Source organism: Colobus angolensis, unplaced genomic scaffold (genome assembly GCF_000951035.1).
Source record: "Colobus angolensis palliatus isolate OR3802 unplaced genomic scaffold, Cang.pa_1.0 Scaffold77, whole genome shotgun sequence".
Taxonomy (NCBI): Eukaryota; Metazoa; Chordata; class Mammalia; order Primates; family Cercopithecidae; genus Colobus; species Colobus angolensis.
The window spans coordinates 1,708,788-1,733,359 of record NW_012121487.1 but is presented as its reverse complement, the minus strand read 5'-3'; the positions used below and the strand labels follow the sequence as shown (position 1 = coordinate 1,733,359).

The following is a 24,572-nucleotide window of genomic DNA, read 5'->3' as shown; positions in this document are numbered from 1 at the left end:
CTTGTAGGTCTTTTCCCTCAGTCTGGGCTTCTTGCCCCTTCCTGGCTGTCCTAGCCTGACGTGTCCTCCAGGGTCCCCTGACCTGACCCTTGGCCCATCTCTTCTTGACCTTGCACTGTGGGCAGGACGGAGAAGCCAGGGAGAGAGTCCAAGAGGGAGAGGATGGGATGTCAAGGTGACGGGGTGATGATTGTGCAGAGGGCAGCCCTTGGGATGAGCTCCTGGGAGCTCTTGGATGGCATTCAGGCTCAGTGGGTTGGGGTTGGAGGGGGTGGGGAATCCCTGGCATTTGGCAAGTGTCCAGCACAGTGCCTGGGCGTGGTAAGTGCTCAGTGAATATATGTCATATGACTGCACGAGTGAATGAATGTTTGGCTATGCAGATTGCAAAGGTGTCTTTCTGAAATGCCTCGGGGATATCTTTATAAATTGTTGCAGCCATAAAATGCTGATATTGGGGGTGCAGTGAGCAGCTCCAGACTGAGGATCAGCTGCATTTACCTGCACTGACGTCTGCATGGCAAGAGAAGAGGTGTTTGGCTACAAGAGAATGCATGCTTCTTTCTCTTTGTGTGAAAACAGAATGAGATTTTTCATATGCATAATCTTATCTCATCCCCTAACAGCTGTGAGAAAAGTAAGGGTAGTTCTGGTTTGCAGAGAAGAAACCAGAGGCCCAGAGAGGTTAAAGGACTGATCCAATGTCACACAGCTAGTTAGTAGCAAAGACATGACTTGAACTCTGGCCTTTTGGTTTCAAATCCTATGTTATTTAGAAAGAGACAATGAACATCTTCGTTAGCCCCCATGACTAAAAATAGGAAGCTTGCCTTGTTGTGTTTGAGGAGAAGATGGTGTGAGTGGGGGTTTTGTGGCTGACCATTTCACACCCAGCATTTCATCATCTACAAAATGCCTAGTAAAAGAAAACTCCTAAAAAAAAAAAAAAAAAAAGGAATGAGTGTTGGATATGTCCCTGTGACCTGTTTGTCACGGCATGTGTGCCTGGTGTCTTGGTCATCAGGCTTAACTGAACTTTGGAGATGGTTCTGTCCAGGAGTCTCATTTTACTGGGGAGCTGAGGCTTAGGAGAAGGAAGCAACTTGTCCAGGCCAGGCGTTTGCTGCGGAGGAGGCTGAGACCCCTGCGCCCTTGGATCCATTCCCTGGGCCTCTCTTCCAGAGCTCTCTTGGCTAGCAAGCATCGGGGTCTTGGCCCTTCTCCCTTCTCAGGCTGGTCAGAGGTCCAGCTGCCCTCTGGAGCCCCCAGAGTCTCCCTTCCCACTGTGACAGCATCGGCTGTCTCTCCTTGTCTCAGGTTGGACAGTCCTGGGAGGCAGAGGGTCTGAGTGACTTCATTCTATCACTTCATTCATTAGTAACTGAAACAGGATTCTGTTAGCTGACTTCTGGTAGCAGCCAGGCTGCGAAGCTGCTCTGAGGATGCTGGGAAGACCAACGGCTGCAATTATTATTATTATTTTTGAGACAGAGTCTTGCTCTGTCACCCAGGCTGGAGTACAGTGGCATGATCTTGGCTCACTGCCGAGAACTTCTATCTCCCGGGTTCAAGTCATTCTCCTGCCTCAGCCTCCTGAGAAGCTGAGACTACAGGCATGTACTAGCACTCCAATATTTTATCTTTAGTAGAGATGGGGTTTCACCATGATGGTCAGGCTGGTCTTGAACTCCCGGCCTCAAGTGATCCACCTGCCTTGGCCTCCCAAAGTGTTGGACTTACAGGCGTAAGCCACCACACCTGGGCTTGTAATTAAATTAGGGTGCTCCATCTGGAAGGAGGAGGCTGTGCTAAGATAGGAGCTGAGGATGATGGGTAAGAATGAAAGATCCCGCCGGGCGCGGTGGCTCATGCCTGTAATCCCAGCACTTTGGGAGGCCAAGACTGGTGGATCATGATGTCAAGAGATCGAGACCATCCTGGCTAACATGGTGAAACCCCGTCTCTACTAAAAATACAACTGGGCATGGTGGCATGTGCTTGTAATCCCAGCTACTCGGGAAGCTGAGGCAGGAGAATCGCTTGAACCCGGGAGGCGGAGGTTGTAGTGAGCCGAGATTGTACCACTGCACTCCAGCCTGGCGATGGAGCAAGACTCTGTCTCAAAAAAAAAAAAAAAAGAATGAAAGATTCCCAAGAACTGAGCAGCATGAGATTGAGGAAGGAAGAAGGCCAGGGCTTGGTGCTGATGTGGAGGGAAAGGAGCCTCAGGTCTCCCTGGAGAACAGCGACTAGTGATGCGGTCTTCCCTGCCAGCAGAAGAGGGACTGGTTTAATTTGCATAGCATTAATTAGCAAGAGTATCTAATTAGGACAACCATTACAGAACCACAGTCATAAGCCGATGTTGAATATCAATCAGATTTGGACCTCTCCATGAAATTGAAGGAAAAGTTGACCTTATTAGATAGAAAAGATTTCTAAATCAATTATTTCCCAGACTGAATGCACAAAACATAGTGATGTCAGACAGGCACATCAGACCTTAATTCAGTAAATACGAACTTCAGATGCTGTCACCTTTTCCCTTTGGGGGTTTTAGCCAGTGACAGAAATCATGAATGGACCACATGTGTGTATAAGCACACACACGCATACAGCCATACACATACACTCTTTGTGGGTAGCAACTTGGTTGGGGAAGGAGCCTGTGTATCATTATCTGAGTTAAGCTAATATTTCATTTTGGTTCAGTGCCCCTCCAGGACTCTGTCTGTAAGCATAGCTTTCTCTTTTTTGCGATGTTCCAAACAATAAAACACATTTAGAACTTCAAAGTCTCTGGGAAGGATCTACCATAATCATTACAGTTCTGGCCTGTTTTTGGAAGCTACAAGGCAGGCCAGGAGAGCAATTTCTGTGGCTGGCTCAGAAGCTGGGGAACACAATCCATCACTCTCTGCACAGCCTCAGGGGAGGAAAGGCTGGAGCAGCTCTAAGAAGCCTCACTGCAGATATTGGAGGGCCAGCAAGGCGTGGCCGCAGGAGCAGGTGGGGTGCTGGGGCACAGGCAGGGTATGGAACCTGGAGGCAGACAGATCTGGTTGTAAAACCTGGCTTCTGCAAATCCTGGCTTTGCCATGGTGAGTCCTGCCCTTGGACAAGTTACTTAACTTCTGAGAGCTTCCGTTTTCTCCTCTGTAAGAGTGGATTGATGATGCCATCCTTGCATGGTAGGCCCCTATAAACGTGCTTTATTACGGATTATTGTCATCAATGAGAAATCACAGATCTGTGAAGGGCTGACTTGTGGCCTGGAGCAGAACAGGCACCACATGGATGGAGGCAGCTCTTAGGAATTCTGTTGACATATTTTCAGTCTTTTTCTACACGAAAAAAAGCTTAAAAACTAAACAATTGGAAATATACTACATATCGTGTTGGGATCTGAGTTTTTCACTTAATATTCTACCATCAACCATTCTCCATGTCTTCAGATATTCTCTGCAGAAGTGTTTTTTAGTGACTGCATAGTGTTCCATCACTGCCTGATCTCAAATCTACTTAACCACTTGAACATTTAAAACCATAGGAATAAATGGTTTTAAAAATGACTCTCATGTAATGAGATATAATTCCTGAGTATTCCTGTGTGTTAAGGATTGTTACTCGGTGTTGAAAATTTTTTTTTTTTTTTTTTTTTGAGGCGGAGTCTCGCTCTGTCGCCCGGACTGGAGTGCAGTGGCCGGATCTCAGCTCACTGCAAGCTCCGCCTTCCGGGTTTACGCCATTCTCCTGCCTCAGCCTCCCAAGTAGCTGGGACCACAGGCACCTGCCACCTCGCCCGGCTAGTTTTTGTATTTTTAGTAGAGACGGGGTTTCACCGTGTTAGCCAGGATGGTCTCATCTCCTGACCTCGTGATCCACCCGTCTCGGCCTCCCAAAGTGCTGGGATTACAGGCTTGAGCCACCGCGCCCGGTGAAAAGTTCTGAGTCATGGGGCAGAAGGGTTGACCAGTTGACCACTGGATTTCCTCTATTCTACGAGCCCCTTATTGGCCCTCAGATGGGAGTGAGTAGGGGCAATGGGTGTGGCAGGTACCCCATCCTGGGGTGTATGGCAGCCCTGTGTCACTGCTGTCCCCCAAGGAACCATATCAATTTCAAGCTTCATTGATGTTCAGGCAGCAAAGAGAAGATGCTAATTCAACATTTTACCAAATAGAAAACATTCCTAGTTCAGCCAGACTTCTTTGACATGTTTTCCAGCTATTAAAAGTGGTTGGTTAATTTTTTTTATTGACTTGATGGAGAATGCAAAGAAATCTGTAAGATATTGAGAGTCCCTGTTGATCCAGCACACAGCTTGGTCATCCCGCAGATGGGGCTGGAGCTGGCCAGGGAGGTTGTACTGGCCAAAACCAAGAAGCAGGTGGGAGTTGCCTGTTCATGTAAAGGTTTTGAGCTTTAGGACAAAAGGAAGAGGCTCAAAGGAGAGAGACAGCATCTGGCCCATTTCCCTTCACTGCTTCCTTTAAAATGATGGAAATAGACTTGGATTCTGATGTCAGTTCATTTCTGCCAAAAGAAATAAATAAGAGGCTGAAATGTACAACTGATCCCAAATCCTTCCCGGGGAGGTGTGATGCTCCCAGATGCTTTCAGACCCTTTTGAAAAGAAAGTTATGGTCATTTCTGGCTGGAAAACATTGTGAGCTGTCCCCAGTTGATTCGTGCAGGGAGGTCTGTCTTACCCTAATACAGTCTGAGCGTTCCTGAATTCACCGTTTGCTCTTTTCAGCTCCATCTGGGTCTTGTGGTTGGGTAGCGTTTCAGGCATCAGGCAGTGCTTGTGAAGATCAGAACGTTTTTGAGGGCCAGCACTGTGTTCTGTCCTTCTCTGTGTTTACATTGGACCAGAACAGCATCAACCCTCCTTAGGCCCCCATACATGTGTGCTGAGTAAATGATTGCAGGCTGCTCTTCACGGAACCGTGGAACATGAAGAGGCTAAAAGAAGACTTGCTTATGTGTAGATCATCTTATGTATAGCAAATAATGGAGATCTTTTCCCATAGTTGGAAGACCCCGTACAACGTAGAAAGTCAGAGTTAGTGAATAAGCCAGATCAGAAGCTTCTGGTGTGTATCACTGTGTATATAGAATCTAGCACACGGGTGGATATCTAGCAAGTGCCCAGCAAATACGAAGTGGTTGAAATTGTTGTGAAAGAGTGAATGAATGGGTTACTTTATTAGTTTTCTTTATATCTCCAGCGGGCCTCAAGAACTGTACCAATGAAATGAATGGGGAGATTAATAGACATCAGGGAGAGCGCTTTCATTCTGTTTCAGCCCACAGAGGGTGGCTGAGAGCATGGACCTGGGCACTTGGAAGTCCTGGGTTCGAGTCCCAAGCCCTCCTCTCATTCTTGTGGTTGCCATATTGGACATACCGCCTCACTCCACAGATCTCAGCTGCCGTCACATCCGCCTCTGAAAGCTGCCTCTGACCCATCCACAGTGGCCTCCCGCCCTCCCTCGAGCTCCCCTAGCTCTACTGTAGGTCTCACTCTGCCAGCTGATCATATTCTCCCTTACCTTGTTGTCTTAAGGTGTCCTTTAGGTCTATTTAAATGAATGCTTCCCATGTTTCTACATTGTTTCCCACTGGAGAGTGTGCCTGAGGGCTTGTGGGCGTGCTCTGTACTGCGAGTCAGAGGCCTTGGCTTTGAATTCTGGCACAAGCCACCCACCCCTCTGGGCCTCAGCCTGTAATATCTATAAGGTAAAAGGCCGAGGGCTGTTGTGAGGAAGGATGAGAACATATACGTGAAACCACCTTGTAAACTGTAAGGTGCCTTCCAGAAATTGGGCATCATTCTTCTAATGACCAACTCCCTGAGGACAGGGGCTGTTTCTTTTGTGGCGTGCACCACTCCGGACCAAGTGCAGGGCCGCCACACCCACACACAGTCGCTGCTTGGAAATGCTTCCTGGATCTTATCCGCTGCCTTTGCTCAGGGCTGTGTTCCCACCTCCCTTTGGAACTGGGAGCTATCTCTACTTACAGCTTTGAAATGCCTGGAGGTGCACCAAATTCCAACCCAGACACCCTGATTTGTAGAGGATGCAAAGTAAATGATAAGGGTAGTTAACACTTACTTGGCCAGGCACTGTTTTGGGTACTTTAGGTAAATTAACTCCTTTATTTTCACAACAGCCCTGTGAGGTAAGCCCAAATATTATCCCCATCTGACACAGGAGGCACGCTGGTGCAGAGAGGTGGAGTGGGAGTTCTAAGGTCATGTAGCCCTAAGTGGCTGTTGGGGGACTGGGACCCAGCAGTGTGGCCCCAGAGGTCATGTTCTTAACCACACCCCTCAGGTTCTCTAAGCTGCCCTGGGGCTGAAAGGCTGCGGTGGAGAACACAGGGCTCACCTCCTCCACCTAATCCCTAGCAGGAGGGACCGTCAGGGTCCTTCTCCTGCCAGGACCCCTCTCTGCTCCTGTGCTCACCCACTCCTTTCTCCAGTAGCTCCTCTGCCGTCCCTGCCTCCTCCTCTGCCCTTGGCCTAAGCCAGGAGAAGAGAGCAGCTGCCAGGACACTCAGATTCATTCCTGAAAGAATTCTGCCTCCGAAATCCTCTGGTTTGGGTTTAAGAGAAAACAGAGGCCCAAGCTGGCGTAATATTGATGCCCAAACCATGTAATAGCGGCACAAAAAATAACGATGTTCATATAACTTATGAGCATGGAAGTACAAATTCTAAATAACACATCAGCAAACTGAATCTAGGCATGTATAACAAACATAATACATCATGCTCAAGTAGGGTTCATCCCAGGAATGCAAATAAGACTTAGCCCAAGAAAACAGAGGCTCAGAGGGGGCAGCTGCTGAAACAGAGCCAGCCCAGGCACAGCCCAAGGCTTTTGTGTGGCTCAGGCTGACTTTGTGCTACACCTGCTCCTAGGAGGGGCTGGTAATAGTCCCTCCTGTGTCCCCACCCCTTCTCTTTTACACAGCCGCAGAATAAAGTGAGACACTCCTTTCCCTGTACTCCCTAATTCTCTCTCTCCATTGTTCCTGCAGGACTCCATGTTTTCGTTGGCCCTGAAATGCCTTATCAGTCTGTCCACCATCATCCTTTTGGGCTTGATCATCGCCTACCACACACGTGAAGTCCAGGTAGGTGCCCCCGCCTCACCCCTTCATGCAGCGGCTGATCCTTTGGCCTTGCTCTGAGTCGAGCCCCTCCCTACCCCCAAAACCCACTCCCCGAGCAGCTACTTGGGTGATTTTACAAGACGGTGCCCAAGATCTTGGCTCTTCTCTTCTGGTTTGGACCCAAATGGGAGAGGAAACTGCGAGGCTGCCCTATGGCTTTCGAATAACTGTTAAGTTGTCTTCGAAGTGGGGATCCCAGAGACAAACATAGGGCTTCATGCTGAGCGAGGTTGCTGTATTCGGGACCCTCACTGAGCACCATCGGGCCGGGAGAGCCCTTGATGCACTGCTCTGCCTTTTCTGTCTCTTGTTGGATCCTTTCTGAACTTGGGCCACTGAGTTGATCCCCTCAGTGAGGCAGACCTGCCTCGCGTACCCCCACATATGCTGCGCCGAACTCCACCAAGGAGTCTGCTTTTTGTGAATGATGTGGGCTTCACCCTTGTGGGTGCCAGGCTGGGGGTGTCATTTTCTAGAAAGAATAAGAGTCTGCTGTGGCCGAGAAGGCCCCTGTTTCTTGCTGCCCAGGAGTGACTTGGTATCCAGAGAAACACTGGCTGGGCCTCTAGGGGGCACTTCCAGTTTGGCTGACATAGGGAGGATGGTTCAACCCGGGCCAGGAGGATGAAACAGGAGGGAACAGATCCGAGGCATCTTCTGGTGACGAGCCTCCCCCAGCCCCCGGCCCTTCAGGCTGACCTGCACTGCTGTGGACCTGAGCAGTTCTAAACTATCCAGATGTTTTCCTCATGTGCATGTGAATCTGGAAACCATCCCGGTCCTTTGGCTGGAGGAGCACAGATAGATTCACATCTGGGCAGCATGCGAGAGACTGACGAAGACCAGAGCTCAGAGTCAGAAAAACTGGGGCCAAGGCTCGGCCATGACCTTTTTTCTCGGAGTGTCTTTGGCCAGCCCTGTGACCTTCCTGGGTCTCGATCTTCTCATCTAGAACATGGGGCCTTTATTCCAGCTCTGCTGGGCTGTTGTGAGGATGGGATGAGGAGTGCATGGGAGAGTGCTTTGTGAAGCGCTATTTAACAACACTGTTCGAATCCAGTCCCTTTTGTTACTCTGCATTTTCAGGGTGGAGCAGCTGTGCGGATGCAGGTGGGAGTGCCTCCTCCTCCTGGAGAGCCTTGGCTTTTTGTCTAAAGGTCAGGGGTCACTGCGGTTGACTGGGACATGGAAGCCTCAGCTCCAGGCCACCTTGGCAGGGCTGCATTCTGTCGATGACTAGAGGATACTGACCTGGATGCTGGGACTCTTCAGCCTCTAAAGGGTTGCATGTGCTTGGACAGGGGCTGTGCTTGTGCAAGATGCCACTAGGCAGCTTCCTTCATGGAGTCTGAATTGGACTAAGTGGTGGACTTTAACTCAGACATTGTCCAGTCAGCCCCAGAAAGGAGCCAGGAGTACAGGCAGGGAGGAACAGGGCCACGGAACCGAGATAGGACAGAAGTTGACAGTCTGGGCTCCCGGCCTGGTTCCACCCCACCCAAAGCCAGCTCTGGGACCCAGGCAGTCCCTCAAGGTCCATGTCCTCATCTGTAGGGAGACTGTATTACTTATGTGTCACCCTGACCTGTGTGGGGAGGTGTCACACACACCAAAGAAAAAAGGCAGAATCATAAAACTCAGTTATGACCCAGGCTTGAGGAAGGGGAAGAAGAGGAGCTGTTCTTAGCCTCAACCCCACACTATGTTGGTGCTAAGCCTGACTACTTCCTCTTTCTGCTCCAGGCATTGGTGTGGGTAGAGCCAGGTGTCCCTCCCTCTGATGCTCCTGAGGTCCTTGTTCCCAGTCCAGGGCCTGCAGCTCTAGCTCTCGGCCTGTTCTGGTCCAGCTGCCGCTTGACTCAGTTCTGGCCTGGTGGCAGGGTCATGTTGCTGACAGCCCAGAACCTGGCTGGGCACCCATTGTCCCATGTCCAGCTCATGGCCAATCTCTGTTTCAGCCCTAATCATGGGCAGTAGGTGATGCTATTGGGGGTCATTCATTTTGGCCTGACAATTTGGAGAAACAAAGTAAAATCAATTGTGTTGAATCCTGACACTGGGGCTCAGTTTCCCCATCTGAAGTATGGGAACCACATCAGCCACTCTGCTGAACTCTTGTAGGGATTGGGAACAGTGTAGAGTACAGAGTGGGCTTTCACAGAGTGGAAACTTTGGTTCCTTTCCTGTGACCTTTGTCCCACTGCTTCTAGCTGGGCCTTGTTACTTACCAGCTGGGTCCACCAGGTGGTCACTATCATGACTGCCTGGTACTGGCAGGTGGCTGGGCTTCCTCCTACTCTGGCTCAGCCCTGCCTGTACCCTGAGCTCCTGCTACCCAGCCCCTTATCCTCCCTGCAGCCTCCATCACTTGAGGAAAGTCACCAACACCGGCTTCCTCTGTGCCTCTTACCTTTCCAGTAAAGTTCTTTCTGTGCCCAGCTGGACCTTCTCTTGCCAGAGGGAAATGGGAACAGTTTGGGCCCAGAGAGTCAGCAGGAGGGAGACTCCTACAGAATGCCCTTGGATATACCTCACTGGGCCATATTGCAGTTTTCTGTTAGGTGTCTTTCTCCCCAACCTCAGGGGCAATTATCTTTGCATTAATCTTTACATTTCCAGAGACCTATAGTGTCTGACAAAGAGCAAGCATTTGTAGCACGTTCTTTGAATGGAAAGCGTGCTGAGTTCAAGGTAACTATTTTCCAAAGCTGGTGATACCATAACTTAGCTTTTTGGTCTTGGACCTCAGTTTCCTCATCTGTTATTTAGCCCCCCAATCTTGTAATTCTCTGGTTTAGGTCTGGCTGCTTAGCCAGCTGTGGAACCTACTTCCTGCGAGTGGAGGAAGAAGTTATCCCAAGTGTGACTGATGAAGTTATGCAGAGGGGAGTGCTTAGCAAGCACCTTCCACAGGGAAAGGCCAGCTGCTGCCCATCCGTTGTGAAGCAGGCAGGGCAGGGGGTGGCTGCTACATCTCCCCTTGGGGTGATTCAAGACCTTTGCTAGGAATCTGCTCACAACTTTCCTCATCCACAATGGTTCCTGGTCACATGGCTAAATTTTAGCAGGGACCAGATGACCATGTCCCCGTCTTCCCTAACCTTGCCCCAAAAGCTCACACCCAGGCCCCAGGCCCTGCCCAGCACATACATGAGACTGGGGGGTACCTTTTAGAACAGTTTTCTTATTTGTTCATTTAGATGGCTTGAGTTTTTCAGGAAGAAGAATTCTGCAACATTGTTGGGTAACTCTCATCCAAACTGGGTAATTTATAAGGAACATAAATGTATTTCTTACAATTCTGGAGGTTGGGAAGTCCAAGATTAGGGTGCCGGCAGCTTCAGTTGTCTGGTGAGGGCTGCTGTCTGCTTCCAAGATGGCGCTGCATTGCTGCATCCTCAGGCGGGGAAGGCAGGAGGCTGGGGGACTGAACACTGCATAGGGCCTCTTTGATACGGGCCTTAATCCCATTCACAAGGGAGGAGCCCTCGTGGCCTCAACACCTCTGAAAGGCCCCATCTCTTAGCACTGCCACATTGGCAACACCTGAATTTTGGAAGGGACACGTTTAAACTGTAGTGCCCACCTAGTGCAGGAACCCCAGGGCCTCTGCGTGTGCTGCTGTGGCAGAGCTGCCAGCCCCCCTGGGAGAGGCTGCCCTACCAATGTCTTTAGAAAGCCCGCCCTTCTGCCAAGGTGAGGCAGCCTCCTTGGAACTTGCCCCCAGGCCTGGTTCTGCTTCTGGAGGAGGGAAAAGAAGGGGCTGTGTTTCCCGCGTGGTAGCCTCCATTGTTTGAAGATGGCACCCCACCCCATCTCTCCTCAGTCTCCTTCTCTGTTGGCGTTTTGGAGCACAGACCTTCAAAGACTCAGGCACCTCTTTTCCTCAGGCCAGTGTGTCTGGGAGAGAAATCAAAATACAAGAATCAATGCATTTTGTTTATTTACCAAAACTCTGACTGAAAACTGTGCTCTTCCTTAGAGAGTCCATTTACTTCTGTGGTTTAGCTCTTACCAACAGCTCTCAGACCATGCTAACCCCCTTCCCAGGCTGCAAACTCATGTTTTAGATGCCACCAGCAGCCCCTGGCTCCACACGCAAAACACTGAACTCCTCTTGCTCCCCAGTATCCTCTCCTCCCATGCCCTTAATGACCCACCAGGGGCAGTCATTGGTTCAGCATCTATTTAATAGTCTTCTAGGTGCAGAGCCCAGGACAGGAGCCCAGTTCTCTAGAGGAGAAACTTGGAATTCACCATGCTTCTCCCAGGGGTCACCAACTTTGAGTGAATCTATGGCTCTAATGAATGGCCCTGGTGCCATCCTGGAAGGCAGGCTAGCAGGTGACTGAGAACATAGACTTCAGAGCAGCCCAGCTTGGGTGCAAATCATGCTGTTTGTCACATTTTAATGTGTAAGTGGCCTTTAACAAGTTACTTAATCCTTCTTAGTCTATTTCCTTTCTGTAAAATAGGACTAATAACCATACTGTGGAGGCCACAGCAACTCCATCTTGGATGCTGATCCTCCATATTGACTTCCGATTAACCCAGTTTTGGGAAAGCCTCTAAGATTTCTCCTTTGTTTACTGTTTACTGTAAGTCCTGCCCTTAGGCAAACTGCTTCTGAAGTACATATACCCCTTCCCTCTGGTATCTAATCCCTGGTTCTAGGGCGTCATGGTGCAGGATCTACCATCTTGTCTTACTGCCGCCGGAGACTGTGGCTTTTGTTCGTAAGTCCCTATTAAATGTTTCTTTCTGAGAAACTGGATATGTCAGCCCCTTTCTTCAGCCTCTCAGCTTCCTCAGCCTTTGGGGATAGGTTTGCATATGCTTACCCACCGGGAACCAGTACCTACCAGAAAGGGTTATTGTACAGATTAAATTAGATAATATAAGCAGAACTCCTTCGCTTAAGTGAGAATGTTGTTTGTCTGGCTGACAGAGTGGAAAGGATACCCCGGACAGAGGTCTCAGAGTACACAAAGGCTCTGAGATGGGGAACTGCAGAGCACACTGGGAATGTGTCAAGGACAGGGTCCTGGGTAGGGGGGCGAATTCACTATGGATGGTGGGCAGGACCTGTAGGGACTTGTTTGCCTTGCTGAAGGGTTTTGGAATGTCCTGTAGGCACCAGCAGAAACTATGAGAAGGTTTCAAGAGGATCAGATTTACATTTTAGACAGCACTCTTCATCTGCAACATGCAAATGTAGGAAAGGCCAATTTCAGAGGCAGGAGGACAGTGGGAAGCATGTCATCATGGGCCAGGTGAGGGGTGATAATGCCCAGAGCTGGGGCAAGAGTAAGGAAGGGAGAATGGGAGGGATGCAGTGCCCCAGGGAGGAAGTGCCTGGCTCAGAGCCCCGGGCATGGAATAAGGGGTGGGGTGCAGACACATTCATGTCCAGAGGCGTGGAGCAGAGCCTGGCATCCTTATTAAAGTTGCAGGGATGGGAGGTGCGGTCCCTACACCCAGGCCAATGCTGGGCACATAGCAGATAGTCAGTGAAGGCCTTCAACCTCATGAATTTGAAATACAAGGGACCAAAAAAAAAAAAAAAAAAGGGAGGCTTTTAATTTATTAGGTATATAAAAGGGGATATTTTCATTAAATACCGATAGAGTTCTGAGCAGACAAGGAAATTACTTGAAATTACAGGACATAAATTATAGGAAGCCTCACTCCCTGTGGCATGATTGCTCTGTGGATGGGAAATGTCCTCCTAAGTGCGTGTAATGTACTGTCACAGGGACATGGGTGTCTGTAATGCAGGAGGTGTTGCTGGTCCAGGTGCTTTGGGGTCCCACCACTAAAGGAGTTACTGGTGTCCTCCCAGTAACAGACAGGACAACTCACGCTGTGTCTTGCTCTGTGCCCTCACTCTCCTTTCTCCCTGTAAAAGAAAGCAGACTCAAGTCACATCCTGAATGTAACCTGTAAGGTGTCCTGGCACTGAGAGACAAGGTATAATAGCAGAGCGTGTACTGACCTCTATAAATTTTCCAACCCTAGTGCAGTCTATGAAAATGGTGAGTCCATTCATTTGTCTATTTATTCAACAAACATTTATTGTAGGACTACTTTGTGCTAGGCATTGAGAATCCAGAAATAAAACAGACCTGATTCCTGCCTTTGGAAATTGGTTTGTCCGAGACCTTGATCCACTGTGACCCAGGGTCATAAGTGCCATAATATGAGGGTCTGTGAAATGCCAAGTGGCCACGGAGGAGGGAGTGATGCATTTCTCCCAGAGAGGCTGGGCAGATTTCACGGGGAGATGATGCTGTGCCTTGTATTTTCCAGGAGCAGAAACCTTGTATGCTCAGGACAGAGCTGGCCCAGAGCGTTTTAGGAGAGGAAAAAAAGAGAAGGAAGCTGTGCCTGTCCTCCGAGGGAAGGTGGAGGCTGCCCAAACCCCCCAAGGTTGGGGCTAGAGTCCCCATCCTTCTTCAGACACCTGGTAGAGGTTTCCTAAGGGTGTCTCTGGCTGGTTGGTTGATGGACTAGAAATACCTTAATTGAACCTCCGTGATCTTGAGACCCCCAGACAGACTTCTCAGCCTGGCTAGGTCTGAGCATGTCAACTCCTTAACTCAGATGTGATGAGCAGATGGAAGGAGGGAGCTGGGGCCACTCGTCCTGAAGGGGAGGAGACCTTGACAGGAAATTCCACATGGGGGCCTCCTCTGCCAGGTGTACATCCCTCTCCTGTCCCACTTTAATAAATGCGCCCCTGGTTGATCACAGCACACCAGGGAAGTTGAAAATGGGGAATGTGTTCCAGGGAACAGTGCCCGGCGATAGGGATTCACCGGAATGCTGCTCTTCTCTGGGCCTCGGCCAGGATCCTACCTGGCCCAGCTGTGCACAGTGGGGCTAGAAAGAGAGGAAGAAAGACAGAGAGGATGCTACGCCGCCAACTGGGCCCGAGAAGTCAGAACACCATGGAATAAATCCTTGTCAGATTACACTTTGAAGACAGAAAACTCAGAGGCTGGTACATTAGCAAGCGCCTCAGAGACGATGGTGTGGCCACATCTTGTCTAGTACTTTGTATTTTTTAGAGGGTTTTCACATCTACCAGACCTTTGGCCTGGCTGCCTTTACCTTTTTGCCTTTTAGGTTTCAGCATAGATATTTCCTCCTCCAGGAACTCTCTCCGGCCATCATCCCCCTTCCCTGACCCCAGGGTGCCCCTTTTAGGAGTAGACCTAGCACTGGCTCTTACTTGTCCCTGTGTGTCTTATGTTGGTCGTGAATACTATCTCTTGCCTGCAACTCCCTTCCCTGACTGTGGGCTCCATGGCAGTGGGGAGTGTATTGGATTCACTGTTGGACCCCCAAAGCCATGAGAGTGCCTAGCACACAGTAGGTGCTCAATGAGTGTAGTTTGAACAAATGAATGAATGAACGACAACGCTGGGGTAGGCATGGCAGATTTGCTCTCTCCTCATTCTAAGGAGAGAGCGGAGCCTCTAACAGACTGAGAGCCTGACCTGAAGCCCACAGCCCTGACATCTGACCCGTGCTTTCTGCATCCTAAGGGGCTGCAGGTCCCAGCGGGTTGCCCAGTGAGCTGGCCGTGCCCACCGTGGCCCTCCCTGGCACTCTCTGGGAGGCCCACCTGGATCCCAGCACCTTTTCTTTTTTTTTTTTTTTTGAGGGCGGAGTCTCGCTCTGTCGCCCGGACTGGAGTGCAGTGGCCAGATCTCAGCTCACTGCAAGCTCCGCCTCCCGGGTTTACGCCATTCTCCTGCCTCAGCCTCCCGAGTAGCTGGGACTACAGGCGCCCGCCACCTCGCCCGGCTAGTTTTTGTATTTTTAGTAGAGACGGGGTTTCACCGTGTTAGCCAGGATGGTCTCGATCTCCTGACCTCGTGATCCGCCCGTCTCGGCCTCCCAAAGTGCTGGGATTACAGGCTTGAGCCACCGCGCCCGGCCCCCAGCACCTTTTCACTTGGATCGGCCACTGGCCATGGATTGCCATGGTTACTACACCAGACCTGGCAGTCTCTGTGTGACATTTTGGTTTTATTTGCTAAATATTTAAACACTTGGGCTTAACCCTTTCTGCCTCAGAGGGGGCTTTCCTGCTCCTGCTCCCCGTCCCTTAGGTGTGAGGCCCCCCTGCTGCTCTCCCTGGCCCTAGTTGGCATCTCCAATGGGGTGGGTGTGCTCATGGTGGCAGCAAGGCTTGTTTCTCGGCTGCCTATATTGACTTTCTGTTTTGTCTCTGGGGAATGTCATCCTGGATCGTGCTCTCACTGGGCGGTGCTGTGTCCGTTAACAGGTGTGAAAAACCCTGCCCGGGGCACGTTAATGCTTGACCTCCCTGTCAGCTGGGGTTCTGTTGACTTCCAGGCAAATGCCTCTTGCCAAGTCCTCCAGGAGCTTCCTTAGCTCCAGGAGTTCAGGATTGGGGGGGTGGGGTGGGGGCAGGGGAGTCATCTGCCCTTGGATCTGGCAGGAGGACAGCGGGGAGACTGGTTTCGGAAAGAGTCCGTGTTTGTGAACGGGAAGGCGGTGTGTCGCCTCCCACGCCTCCTCCCCTGTGGGCTCAGGATGAAGCCTCTCGGGAAGAGGAGGCGGCCCGGGAGGCTGAATCCACCCAGCTATGTGTTACCTTGGAAACCACACACTTGTCCTCGCCCTAGGCCATGTGAAGTGAGGGGGCCGTGGACACGCTTCTCGGGAAGCTTCCAGTGTAATTCAGGATACAAAAAATCACAGTCCCAGCATGGGCAGCTGAGAGAATGACGCTGATCACTTGTGAGCTAGGACAAGCGACTTGTTCTAGCTCAACCTCAGTTGTGTTGTCTGTAAAGTGGGCAGATTAAGCCAGATGATCTCTGAGAACTCTGATTGTAGCCAGAATTCCATGTCTGAGGGACACTGCGTGACAAGGAGAGGAAAATGTCACGAGAGTGGCTGGGGGCGGTTTTTGGTAACAATGACCTGACCTGGTTTGCATTCAGGAGGCCCTACGTGGGACTGTCCAAACAACTTCTGTCCCTTCTTTTAATAGCCTTGCCTCTGCCCAGTCACAGAGCTGGCTGTCCCCTAAACGCAGCCTCAAACTTGACATAGAAACCAATAATAAAGACAGCTCTTGGGCTCCAACATCTGAAAGTTTAAAGGTGACTCCTCTTGAATCTCTTACACTTAGGAGCTGGTCAGACAGCTTAAAGTTTTCAGGATAATAAAGTAAGTGGCCGAGTCCCCTGCCTTAGCACTCCATCCCAACCTCCTTCCCTGAACGCAGACTCCCACTTCTCCAAAGTCATGGGGAACAAGTGCTCAGCTTAACAGAATATTCTGTTTCTCTGAGACTGCCAATGTGTGTCATCCATGACTTTTCAAAGTTAATCCGTTCTATTTGGTTTTCTAGTTACCATTTTTCAATGATGATCTTTTCCCCTGTGGCAGCAGTTCTCAATCTCAAGCAGTGCCTCAGATCCCCTGTGTCATGTCTGGGTCCTGCACAGGCAGGTGAACCCCACTGCCTGGGAATGTGTGTTTTGACAGCACCGCAGGGGGTCCAGTGCACACTCCTGTAACTTGGCACTCAATTAAGCTCGGGGAGGCCAGCGTCTTCCCAGTCATCCCTGCAGCCGCCCCTGCTGTGCCTAAAGAGAGCACTGTGCATAGCGGGACTCAGTGACTCCTGGGGTGAGGATCATTGACTCTCCGAGGATTTGTAAAGTTGGAAGGCGCTGTCGAATCTTTAGTGTTTGGGAGGCTTCTATATAAGTGTTGTTGCGTTGTGCTATCAAGAAAATTCCGATAATTCTAGTTTCCTGTTGAGTAGGAATCTAGTGAAATGACATTTTCCTGTTTTTAAGAGAAAAAATGGCAAAATCACCGCTGCTCAAATTCTCCAAACTCCAACAATTGGACGAGGAAAAGAGATGAACTGCCCCTGATTTATCTTTGAATTAAAGAATTCGGTGCAATTCAGTTGAGCAGTTTGTTTCCTCCAAAGACATCTCCCACGCAAACCTGTCCCGTTAGCATGATGGTGGGAGAGACACTGGGCTTGCGGTCCGCAGACCTGGGTCCAAGTTGAGACTTGGTCATTTAAAACACTTTTTAGGCTGTGCACAGTGGCTCATGCCTATAATCCCAGCACTTTGGGAGGCTGAGGTGGGCGGATCATGAGGTCAGGAGATCGAGACCATCCTGGCTAACATGGTAAAACCCTGTCTCTACTAAAAATACCAAAAAAAAAAAAAAAAAATTAGCTGGGCATGGTGGTGAGTGCCTGTAGTCCCAGATACTTGGGAGGCTGAGGCAGGAGAATGGCGTGAACCCGGGAGGCGGAGCTTGCAGTGAGCTGAGATCGCACCACCGCACTCCAGCCTGGGCAACAGAGCCAGACTCCATCTCAAAAAAAAAAAAAAAAACCCACTTTTTAAAACTTGTGGTAAAATATACATAACCTAAAATTTAGCATTTTAGCCATTTTTAAGTATATGGTTCAGTGATATTAAGAATATCCTTATTATTGTATAATTGTCACCACCATCCATGTCCAGAACTGACTGTCATTTTCTATGTGGCCTTATGTGCCTCCACCAAGGCTTGTGGTGAGCTCTCTTTGCACATCATGTCCACAAGCGTCCCCCACTTTGTCAGCCCCTAAACTTACCTTTACCCTGTCCCATCACCCTAGCGTCACAGGCCGGGGTTCTGATTCCAAGTTTAGATTGGGGAAGTGGTTGGTAATCCCACAGGTGGTAACAGTGGTGCCTCCATCTGTTGATCTCTCATGCTCTGGGGACTGTGCCTTTGCTTTATCATCTCAGTGATTCCTGGCGACAGTCCTGTAGTTAGGCTCTGTTATCATCCCCCCTTTATAGATAAGGCAACTGAGGCAGAGAAGGTAAGAGATGTGTCCGCAGCCATGTGGCTGGTGAGGGCAGAGGGCTTTGAGGTCAACTGTTTGAGTTGACCACCTCCAAAGCTAGCCAGGTTGCCCTGCCTGGGGGAGAGAGGCCTGTTCTCAAATTACCTCTTCTAGCCCTGGTTCCTATAATGGCTAGAAGCAGCCTAGAAGGTGGGCTGAGTCATGGGGACTTCCCTCCAACAAGGGTGAATGTTAGGAAGCCTAGGGCTGAACAGCAACCCAGTGTGGGTCCAACCTTGCAGCAGCTCTGGAGGCCCTCATCCCAGCCACACCCCCACCTTGGCTGTGCCCTATGGTGGCTCCTTTGCCTATTAAAATCCCTTCCTTCTCCTGGTTTCCCTATTGTCCTTCCCTTGGGTCCCAGGCTTGCCTCAAGGATGAGGCCCAGCACCCTTGGGGAGGTAGAAGGGCAGCTATCTCAGGGTTACATGCCCAGCCATCAGAACTGGAACCTGCTTTAGTTTCTCTGCCTTCCCTTCTGATCCTCACTAGGCTAGGGTCTTCCTTGAAGCCTGGGTGAGCCCCATACTGGGTCTTGTTCTTTCTTGCCTCCTTGCCTTCTGAGAGGCTGGCTTCTACTTCTGTTTGCCTGGAGCCACAGTGTCCCTGATAGTCCCCAGGCCCTCAGGATCAGACCTGCCTCTGCCCCCAAGCCATCGTCTGCCTGGGCTGAGTCTGGTCTTTCCCTTAGACACTGTGCCTTGAGCTGCCAGTGGCCTGGGTGGGTCAGGTTTCAGCAGCCCTCCTATTTCCCTGCCCATATTTTCCCCTCCTTCTGCCCATTCCTATGGTAAGGTGCCAGCAGCCTCCCACCCAAGCTCCCCTGAGCTGGACCCAGGACTTTCCTAGATTAAATGCCCCTGCTTCCCTGGCATAATCATGTCAATAATCCTGTTTCCACCCTGATATTGCTACTCTGAACAGGACCTGCTTGGTCCATAGCAGCCCAGGGGTCTGGTGACACACTGACCCTCACATACCGCTGGGATCAGGTCAATACAGAGGGCACCGACTGGTTCTCTCATTTTGTTACTGCAGTCAAAGACAGCCAGTGACTTTTAGCTTTCATGGTAGCCTATTAGTTTATATTGAATTGAATATTTACTAAAACCCACTGTCTTCTCATGAGCTGCTAAGCCATCAGCTCCCCACCCTGTGCCCCCTCAATCTCCCATCCTTGCTAATATGGTTGGCTTTTTAGGTGAGAACTGTACCTTTTGTTTGCTTCTGTTAATGTTTCCCTGCAGCTGTTTCAGCCCTTCGTTCTAGTCTGTCCAGGCGTTTCAGTATCTCACTCAGCAACATGTATTTGGGGGCCTCCCAGCTTCCTGAGCTCCCACATTTGATGAGCCTGAGTACAACAGCTTCATCTAAACCATTGCTACAAATGTCAAACCAGAAGTCGAATCTGGGAAGTAAACTTTCTTAGGTTGAACCAAAGACAGGAGAAGTAAAGAAGAAAATTCAAGGATTTGCAAATCTTTTTCATCTTAAAAGTTTTGTGGCCTCCCATGAGGTTGTAGTTTTCTGTGCCCTCCCACCCCAGCCCCCAAATAAGCCTGTTCTACATTCATAAAACACGTGTTCATTGAGCCATGCTCTGTGACGGGCATGGCGCTTGGTATGGGACAGAGCTGTGAACTACAGACTGGACCTGGTCTCGTGTTACTCACGGTCTGTGAAATGAAAGGGTGGCTGCTGGTGCTGGGGCTTGGCTGCTGGGGCTGAGTGTTGAGTCTGTGAAATGGAAGGGTGAAGCTATACGCCTGGTCACTCGGTGAGATCGTGTTGTGTCACAGGAGAGTGCTGAGGCACGGCCACCATGGCTGGACGTTCTCAGAGACACTGCTCAGCCATAGCAGCAGGGCTTGGCTATGACCGCTGACCTGTGACTACATCAGGCACAGCCACAAACCAGAGATCAGTAACCAGACACGGCAGAGCCATCCATCAGGCGCAGAGCAGCCGCCGCCTCTGAACTCAGAGCCACGCGGCGGCTCCGTGGGAGCACCGGGCAGGGAGTCAGGTATGTCCCCCACACCTGCCTGCTGTGTGATCGCCAACAGTCCCTGCCCCTCACTGCCCTCAGATCCCTCACTTGTGCATCTGGAGAGGAAGCTAAGGGCTCTCCAAGGTCCCTCTCAGCTCTTTGTGGTGCTTCTTGCTAGAATGTGCTAGAAACCATATCGATTTGAGAGCAAAGAGAAATTGCCACCAGTGGGTGTGTGTGTGGAATGGGAGGCGAGGGAGTGGGCAGGGCAATATTTGTCTTCCTGCTGCTGTTAGAAATAGCAACTGTTCTCTCCCTCCCCTGAGGACTGGACAAAAGGTGATTAATTCATTCAGCACAGAGCTATTGAAGGGCTGTTCTGAGCCAGGCACTGTGGGGACAGCAAGGTCCCTGCCCGAAACAGGCTTGTGATCTAATGGAGAGATAAGCACGCAGACACTCACACGCCTTGGCTGCTGGTGCTGAGTACAAGGGTGTGGAGGGCACGGTGCGCAGTTCCGCCTAGACGGGAATGAGGACGCTGCCGTGCAGGGCATCTGAGGCGGTCATGGGGGCTGGACACAGTTCTAGCAGGTGCAGGTGGTGCGAGGGTCCTTTAGGGGAAGGGACCAGCTCCAGCAGCTGTGAAGAGTACAGAAGTGCAGGGCTCTGGGGAATGGGAGGCATGCAGCTGATCATAAAGGGAATGTTGAAAGGTGAGAATAGAAAAGAGGGCCTGGAGCCAGATCCTGATGAGCAACAGCTGGAGAGATGAGGCACCCAGGTCTAAAATGGTAGTAGCCCCATTCTCTCTCTATTAGAAGGGGTTAGGGGACGGCGATCTGACAGCGGGAGAGGGAAGCCAGGGAATTTGTCTTCAAGTTGCACCGGCAAAGCATTTTATGTAAGATGGAGAGAATGTCAGTAGTCTGTATCAAAGACTGAGAGGCAAGAATGGGGGTGGGAGATGGGTGTAGATTATGGTACACGTTGAACCCCTCTCAATCACTGGGACTTGCTCTGACCTTAGAGTGCAGGATTGGGCTAGAGGAATGGTGGATGAATCTGCCTCCTTGGGAGATTGTTAGGATTAAAGACGAGAGCCACCTGGTACACTCTTGTTTAAGAGTCAGAGGAATGGAAAAACACCCCTCCTACCCCAGAATGCTGAGGTTCTGATCTCACTGACTGAACACCACCCCACCAGGAGCCAGGGTTCGTGGGCAGCCCGAGTTTGTCTTGCTCTGTCAGATCTTTTTGGATGTTTAGCAGGAGCGACACTGATCAGACTTCACAAGAACCTTAGGATTGTACAATTTTGCTCTTCCCTTATTGTTCACAAATCAAGCCTACGCCTAAAAATACATTCTTCTCCAGCAGCCTCGGGGACTTAGCTTCTCCCCCAGGCAGGGAGTTTACATCCTTGCTTTGCCTGCAGAATTCAACCTTGCAGGTTTGGTGGGGTGGCTGGAAACCGCCACCATCCCAGAGCAGGCCTCTTTCCCCAGGGCCTGGCTGTCACCCGCAGCAGCAGTGACATCACCCAAAGCCGACATTGTGGGCGCGGGGGCTTCTGAGTTTTAAGTGGGCTTAAAAGGTTGAAGAGTGGGGACTGGTAGGAGGAGCCGCGTGGCTTGGGAAGGAGCAGCTGGCGCTGTAGAGGGAATGACTTGCCCCAGCCGCTGTTGGGTTACAGGGCTCGAGCTTGTCCCCAGTTGCCGGGGACATTTTTTCTTCTTCTCAGTTCCTCTTTGACCCTGCACTCAGCCTCACCAAAATCACCTTGTTCCACCTTCTCTGTGTGTCCTCGGCCTCTCCTTTCCTGCTTGCCTCAGTCTTTCCCATCTTTCAAATCTAAACATGTGGAGTCTGTTGCTGCGGGTTGACTGCATGTGTATGTGTGGTTTTCAAGCTGAACTGACAGGGCTGAGTTTTACAGCCAATACTGCCTGGCTCTAGAAGAAGAGAAAGGGGGGGACATTGAGGGACAGGATCTCTTGTAGCAGAGAACATTCTGATCCAAATGTCCTTTCAGGATAAATTTAGTTCCCGGGGCTGGGACCACATTCTAATTTGGTGGGAGTCCTTGGGCACCCCCGTGAGGAATGGCTGCTTCTTTCCTCACCTGCCTGGTTGATTTCAGGGACCGCAGGAAACCCAGGCCTTATGAACATTGTGCAGAACTGCAATTACAACAACCCTGAGCTGACATAAGATTTATTCATTGGGCGCCAAATTTCCTCCAGGCCCCTTTCTAGTTTGTAGTTTTTGAAGCTGCTACATTTTTTATGGCTGGCACATCTCAAGGAGGAAATGCAGATTAATAGTCTGTACTGGCTGTGTTCTTATGCTCTCCTGATTGAATCAATAATGACTGAAATATTAATTAGGCCTTTATGAAAAGAAAATGAAATATGGTATGACATGGAAGATTCTAGATTTGGAATCAAGAGTTCTAATCTCAGCTCTGCTGCCGTCTAATGCGTGACCTCTGGCAAATCACTGAATTTCCCTGAGTCTGTTTCCTCCTCTGTATAAACAGATCGTAATGCTGGCCACACACCGATGTTGTGAGCATCAGCTAAGAGAGCTGGGTAAAAGGGCCCACCAGGGCCTGGCACAAACAAGAGACTTTGGTGACTTTAATTTTGGACTCTCCTTGCTAAGGAAATCACCACTGCAAATCCAACCCTTTGCTGGTGCACAGTGGTGCAGCTCTTGCCTGCTTTTGGCAGCAGGTGGGGTACTCAGCACCTTGAGATGAGGTCTCCAAAGTCCTTGCTGACCATGTCCATGGTCCCTTCTTAGCTGATGACCAGGAACACTCCCTGGGGGCCTCCCTTCCCAACCCTCCACTTCTCCTACCCACACCCCCCAAACGGCCCCATTTCCTGTTGTTTCTCATAAATAGAGTCAGGAAGTAAAAACACTAGTTGGTGCCGTGTTCACGGGCATCACGGGGCTCTAGGGAGCCTCAGATCACATCACTCTGACACTGACTCTCCTGCTTCTCTTTTCCATATTTAAGGATCCCTGTCATTATGTTGTGCCCATCTAGATAATCCAGGATAATCTCCCTATTTTAAAGTCAACTGATTAGCGGCCTTAATTCTATCTGCATCCTTAATTCCTGCTTGTAACATAGTCACAGGTTCTGGTGATTTGGACACAGACATTTTGGGGGGCGATTATTCTGCCAACCACAATCCTGTATTTGTAGATGAGGAAACTGAGGCTAGGGTATCAGATCACATACCCAAGGTCACACAGCCGGTAAGTGGCCAGGTTGGAAAATTTGAACTGGAGCTGCACAGTCTGAAGTCTACCACTACCCTAAAGGGCCGCCTAGAAACCCAGAGAAAACGCATTCCCACAGAATGGCCCCAAACAGCCAACCACAGCGGGAGAAGTAGGGATCACATGAGCCCACCCATCAGAATCCCCACACACCGCCTTAGTTCATAGTGCAGAGAAGAGACTGGTGAATAATACTGCATAGACTCTGAACCAGTGGTTCTCAAATTTGGATTGAGAAAAAGTAGCTTGTAATTGCCTTAGGAGCTTTAAAATAATTGTCTTGGAGCTTTAAAATAATACTGGTGCCTGAGTCCCACCCCCTAGGGATTCTGATTTCATTGCTCAATTGCTCAAGGGAAGCATTGAATATAGGGGATTTTTCCAAGCTCCCCAGGTGATTTGAAAGTGCATCAGAATGTGAGAATCATTGCCCTGAACGAACCGACATGGCCACAGCCATTCCCCCTGCCTGACAATTGTGTCCATGGTCTGATTAGACCATGCCCAGAACACACCCCTCCCACCTTTTGGGCCTTTTCCCTGAACGCCCAGGTCCCCCTCTTTCCTCTTTGCCGCCTCACTCGAACCCTGACTGCGTGCTGAGCAGCATCAGATGTGTAGAGAGGACCCTCCCATGGGAAACGGGGCATATTCTCTCCTCTGGCATCTGTCATGCCCTTCTTGCACGGCTGTCTACAGAATAGAATTGTTTTAATGTCCTCTTTGTACCTGCTATATTTCTACAAATAGTCTCTCCTTGAAAACGTAATTCGCTATGTTTTAGGTGTCTGCATCGGTTCGACTTGAGAGGCAGTGTGTGCAGAGGGTTGGAAGTCTGACTCTGAAGCCAGACTGCCTGGGTGCAAAGCCCAACCCTGCCAGTTCCTGACTGAGCTTGGGGTGAGCGATTCTAGCTTTCTGTGCCTCAGTTTCCTCATCTATAAAATAGGGATCAGAATAGCCCTTACCTAGGGTTGGTGTGAGAACTAATGCTTTCATATATGTAAAAGGGATTAGGACTGTGTGTTTGCTTGTGTTACTACTATTGCTACTACTGTTGTCTTAACCGAGACCTGTGGGATTCGTTAATTTCAGCAGACACTGATTCCCTACTCAGCTCCAGGATGGGAAAGAATAAGATGTGTTCTCTGCCTTCAAATAGTTCGTGGTCTTGGAAGGGAGAGG

General features: G+C 50.2%; 1 protein-coding gene across 5 annotated transcripts in view; it reads left to right on the top strand.

Moving 5' to 3' along the window:
• The window catches only part of KCNN3 (potassium channel, calcium activated intermediate/small conductance subfamily N alpha, member 3), a 177,343-nt gene that overhangs the window by 42,053 nt on the left and 110,718 nt on the right, over window positions 1-24,572 (top strand). For all 5 annotated transcript variants that reach the window (XM_011928234.1, XM_011928233.1, XM_011928232.1 and 2 more), the window contains exon 2: window positions 7,054-7,149. In XM_011928234.1, the coding sequence (XP_011783624.1) occupies window positions 7,054-7,149 (96 nt within the window). The remainder of the gene's footprint in view (window positions 1-7,053; window positions 7,150-24,572) is intronic.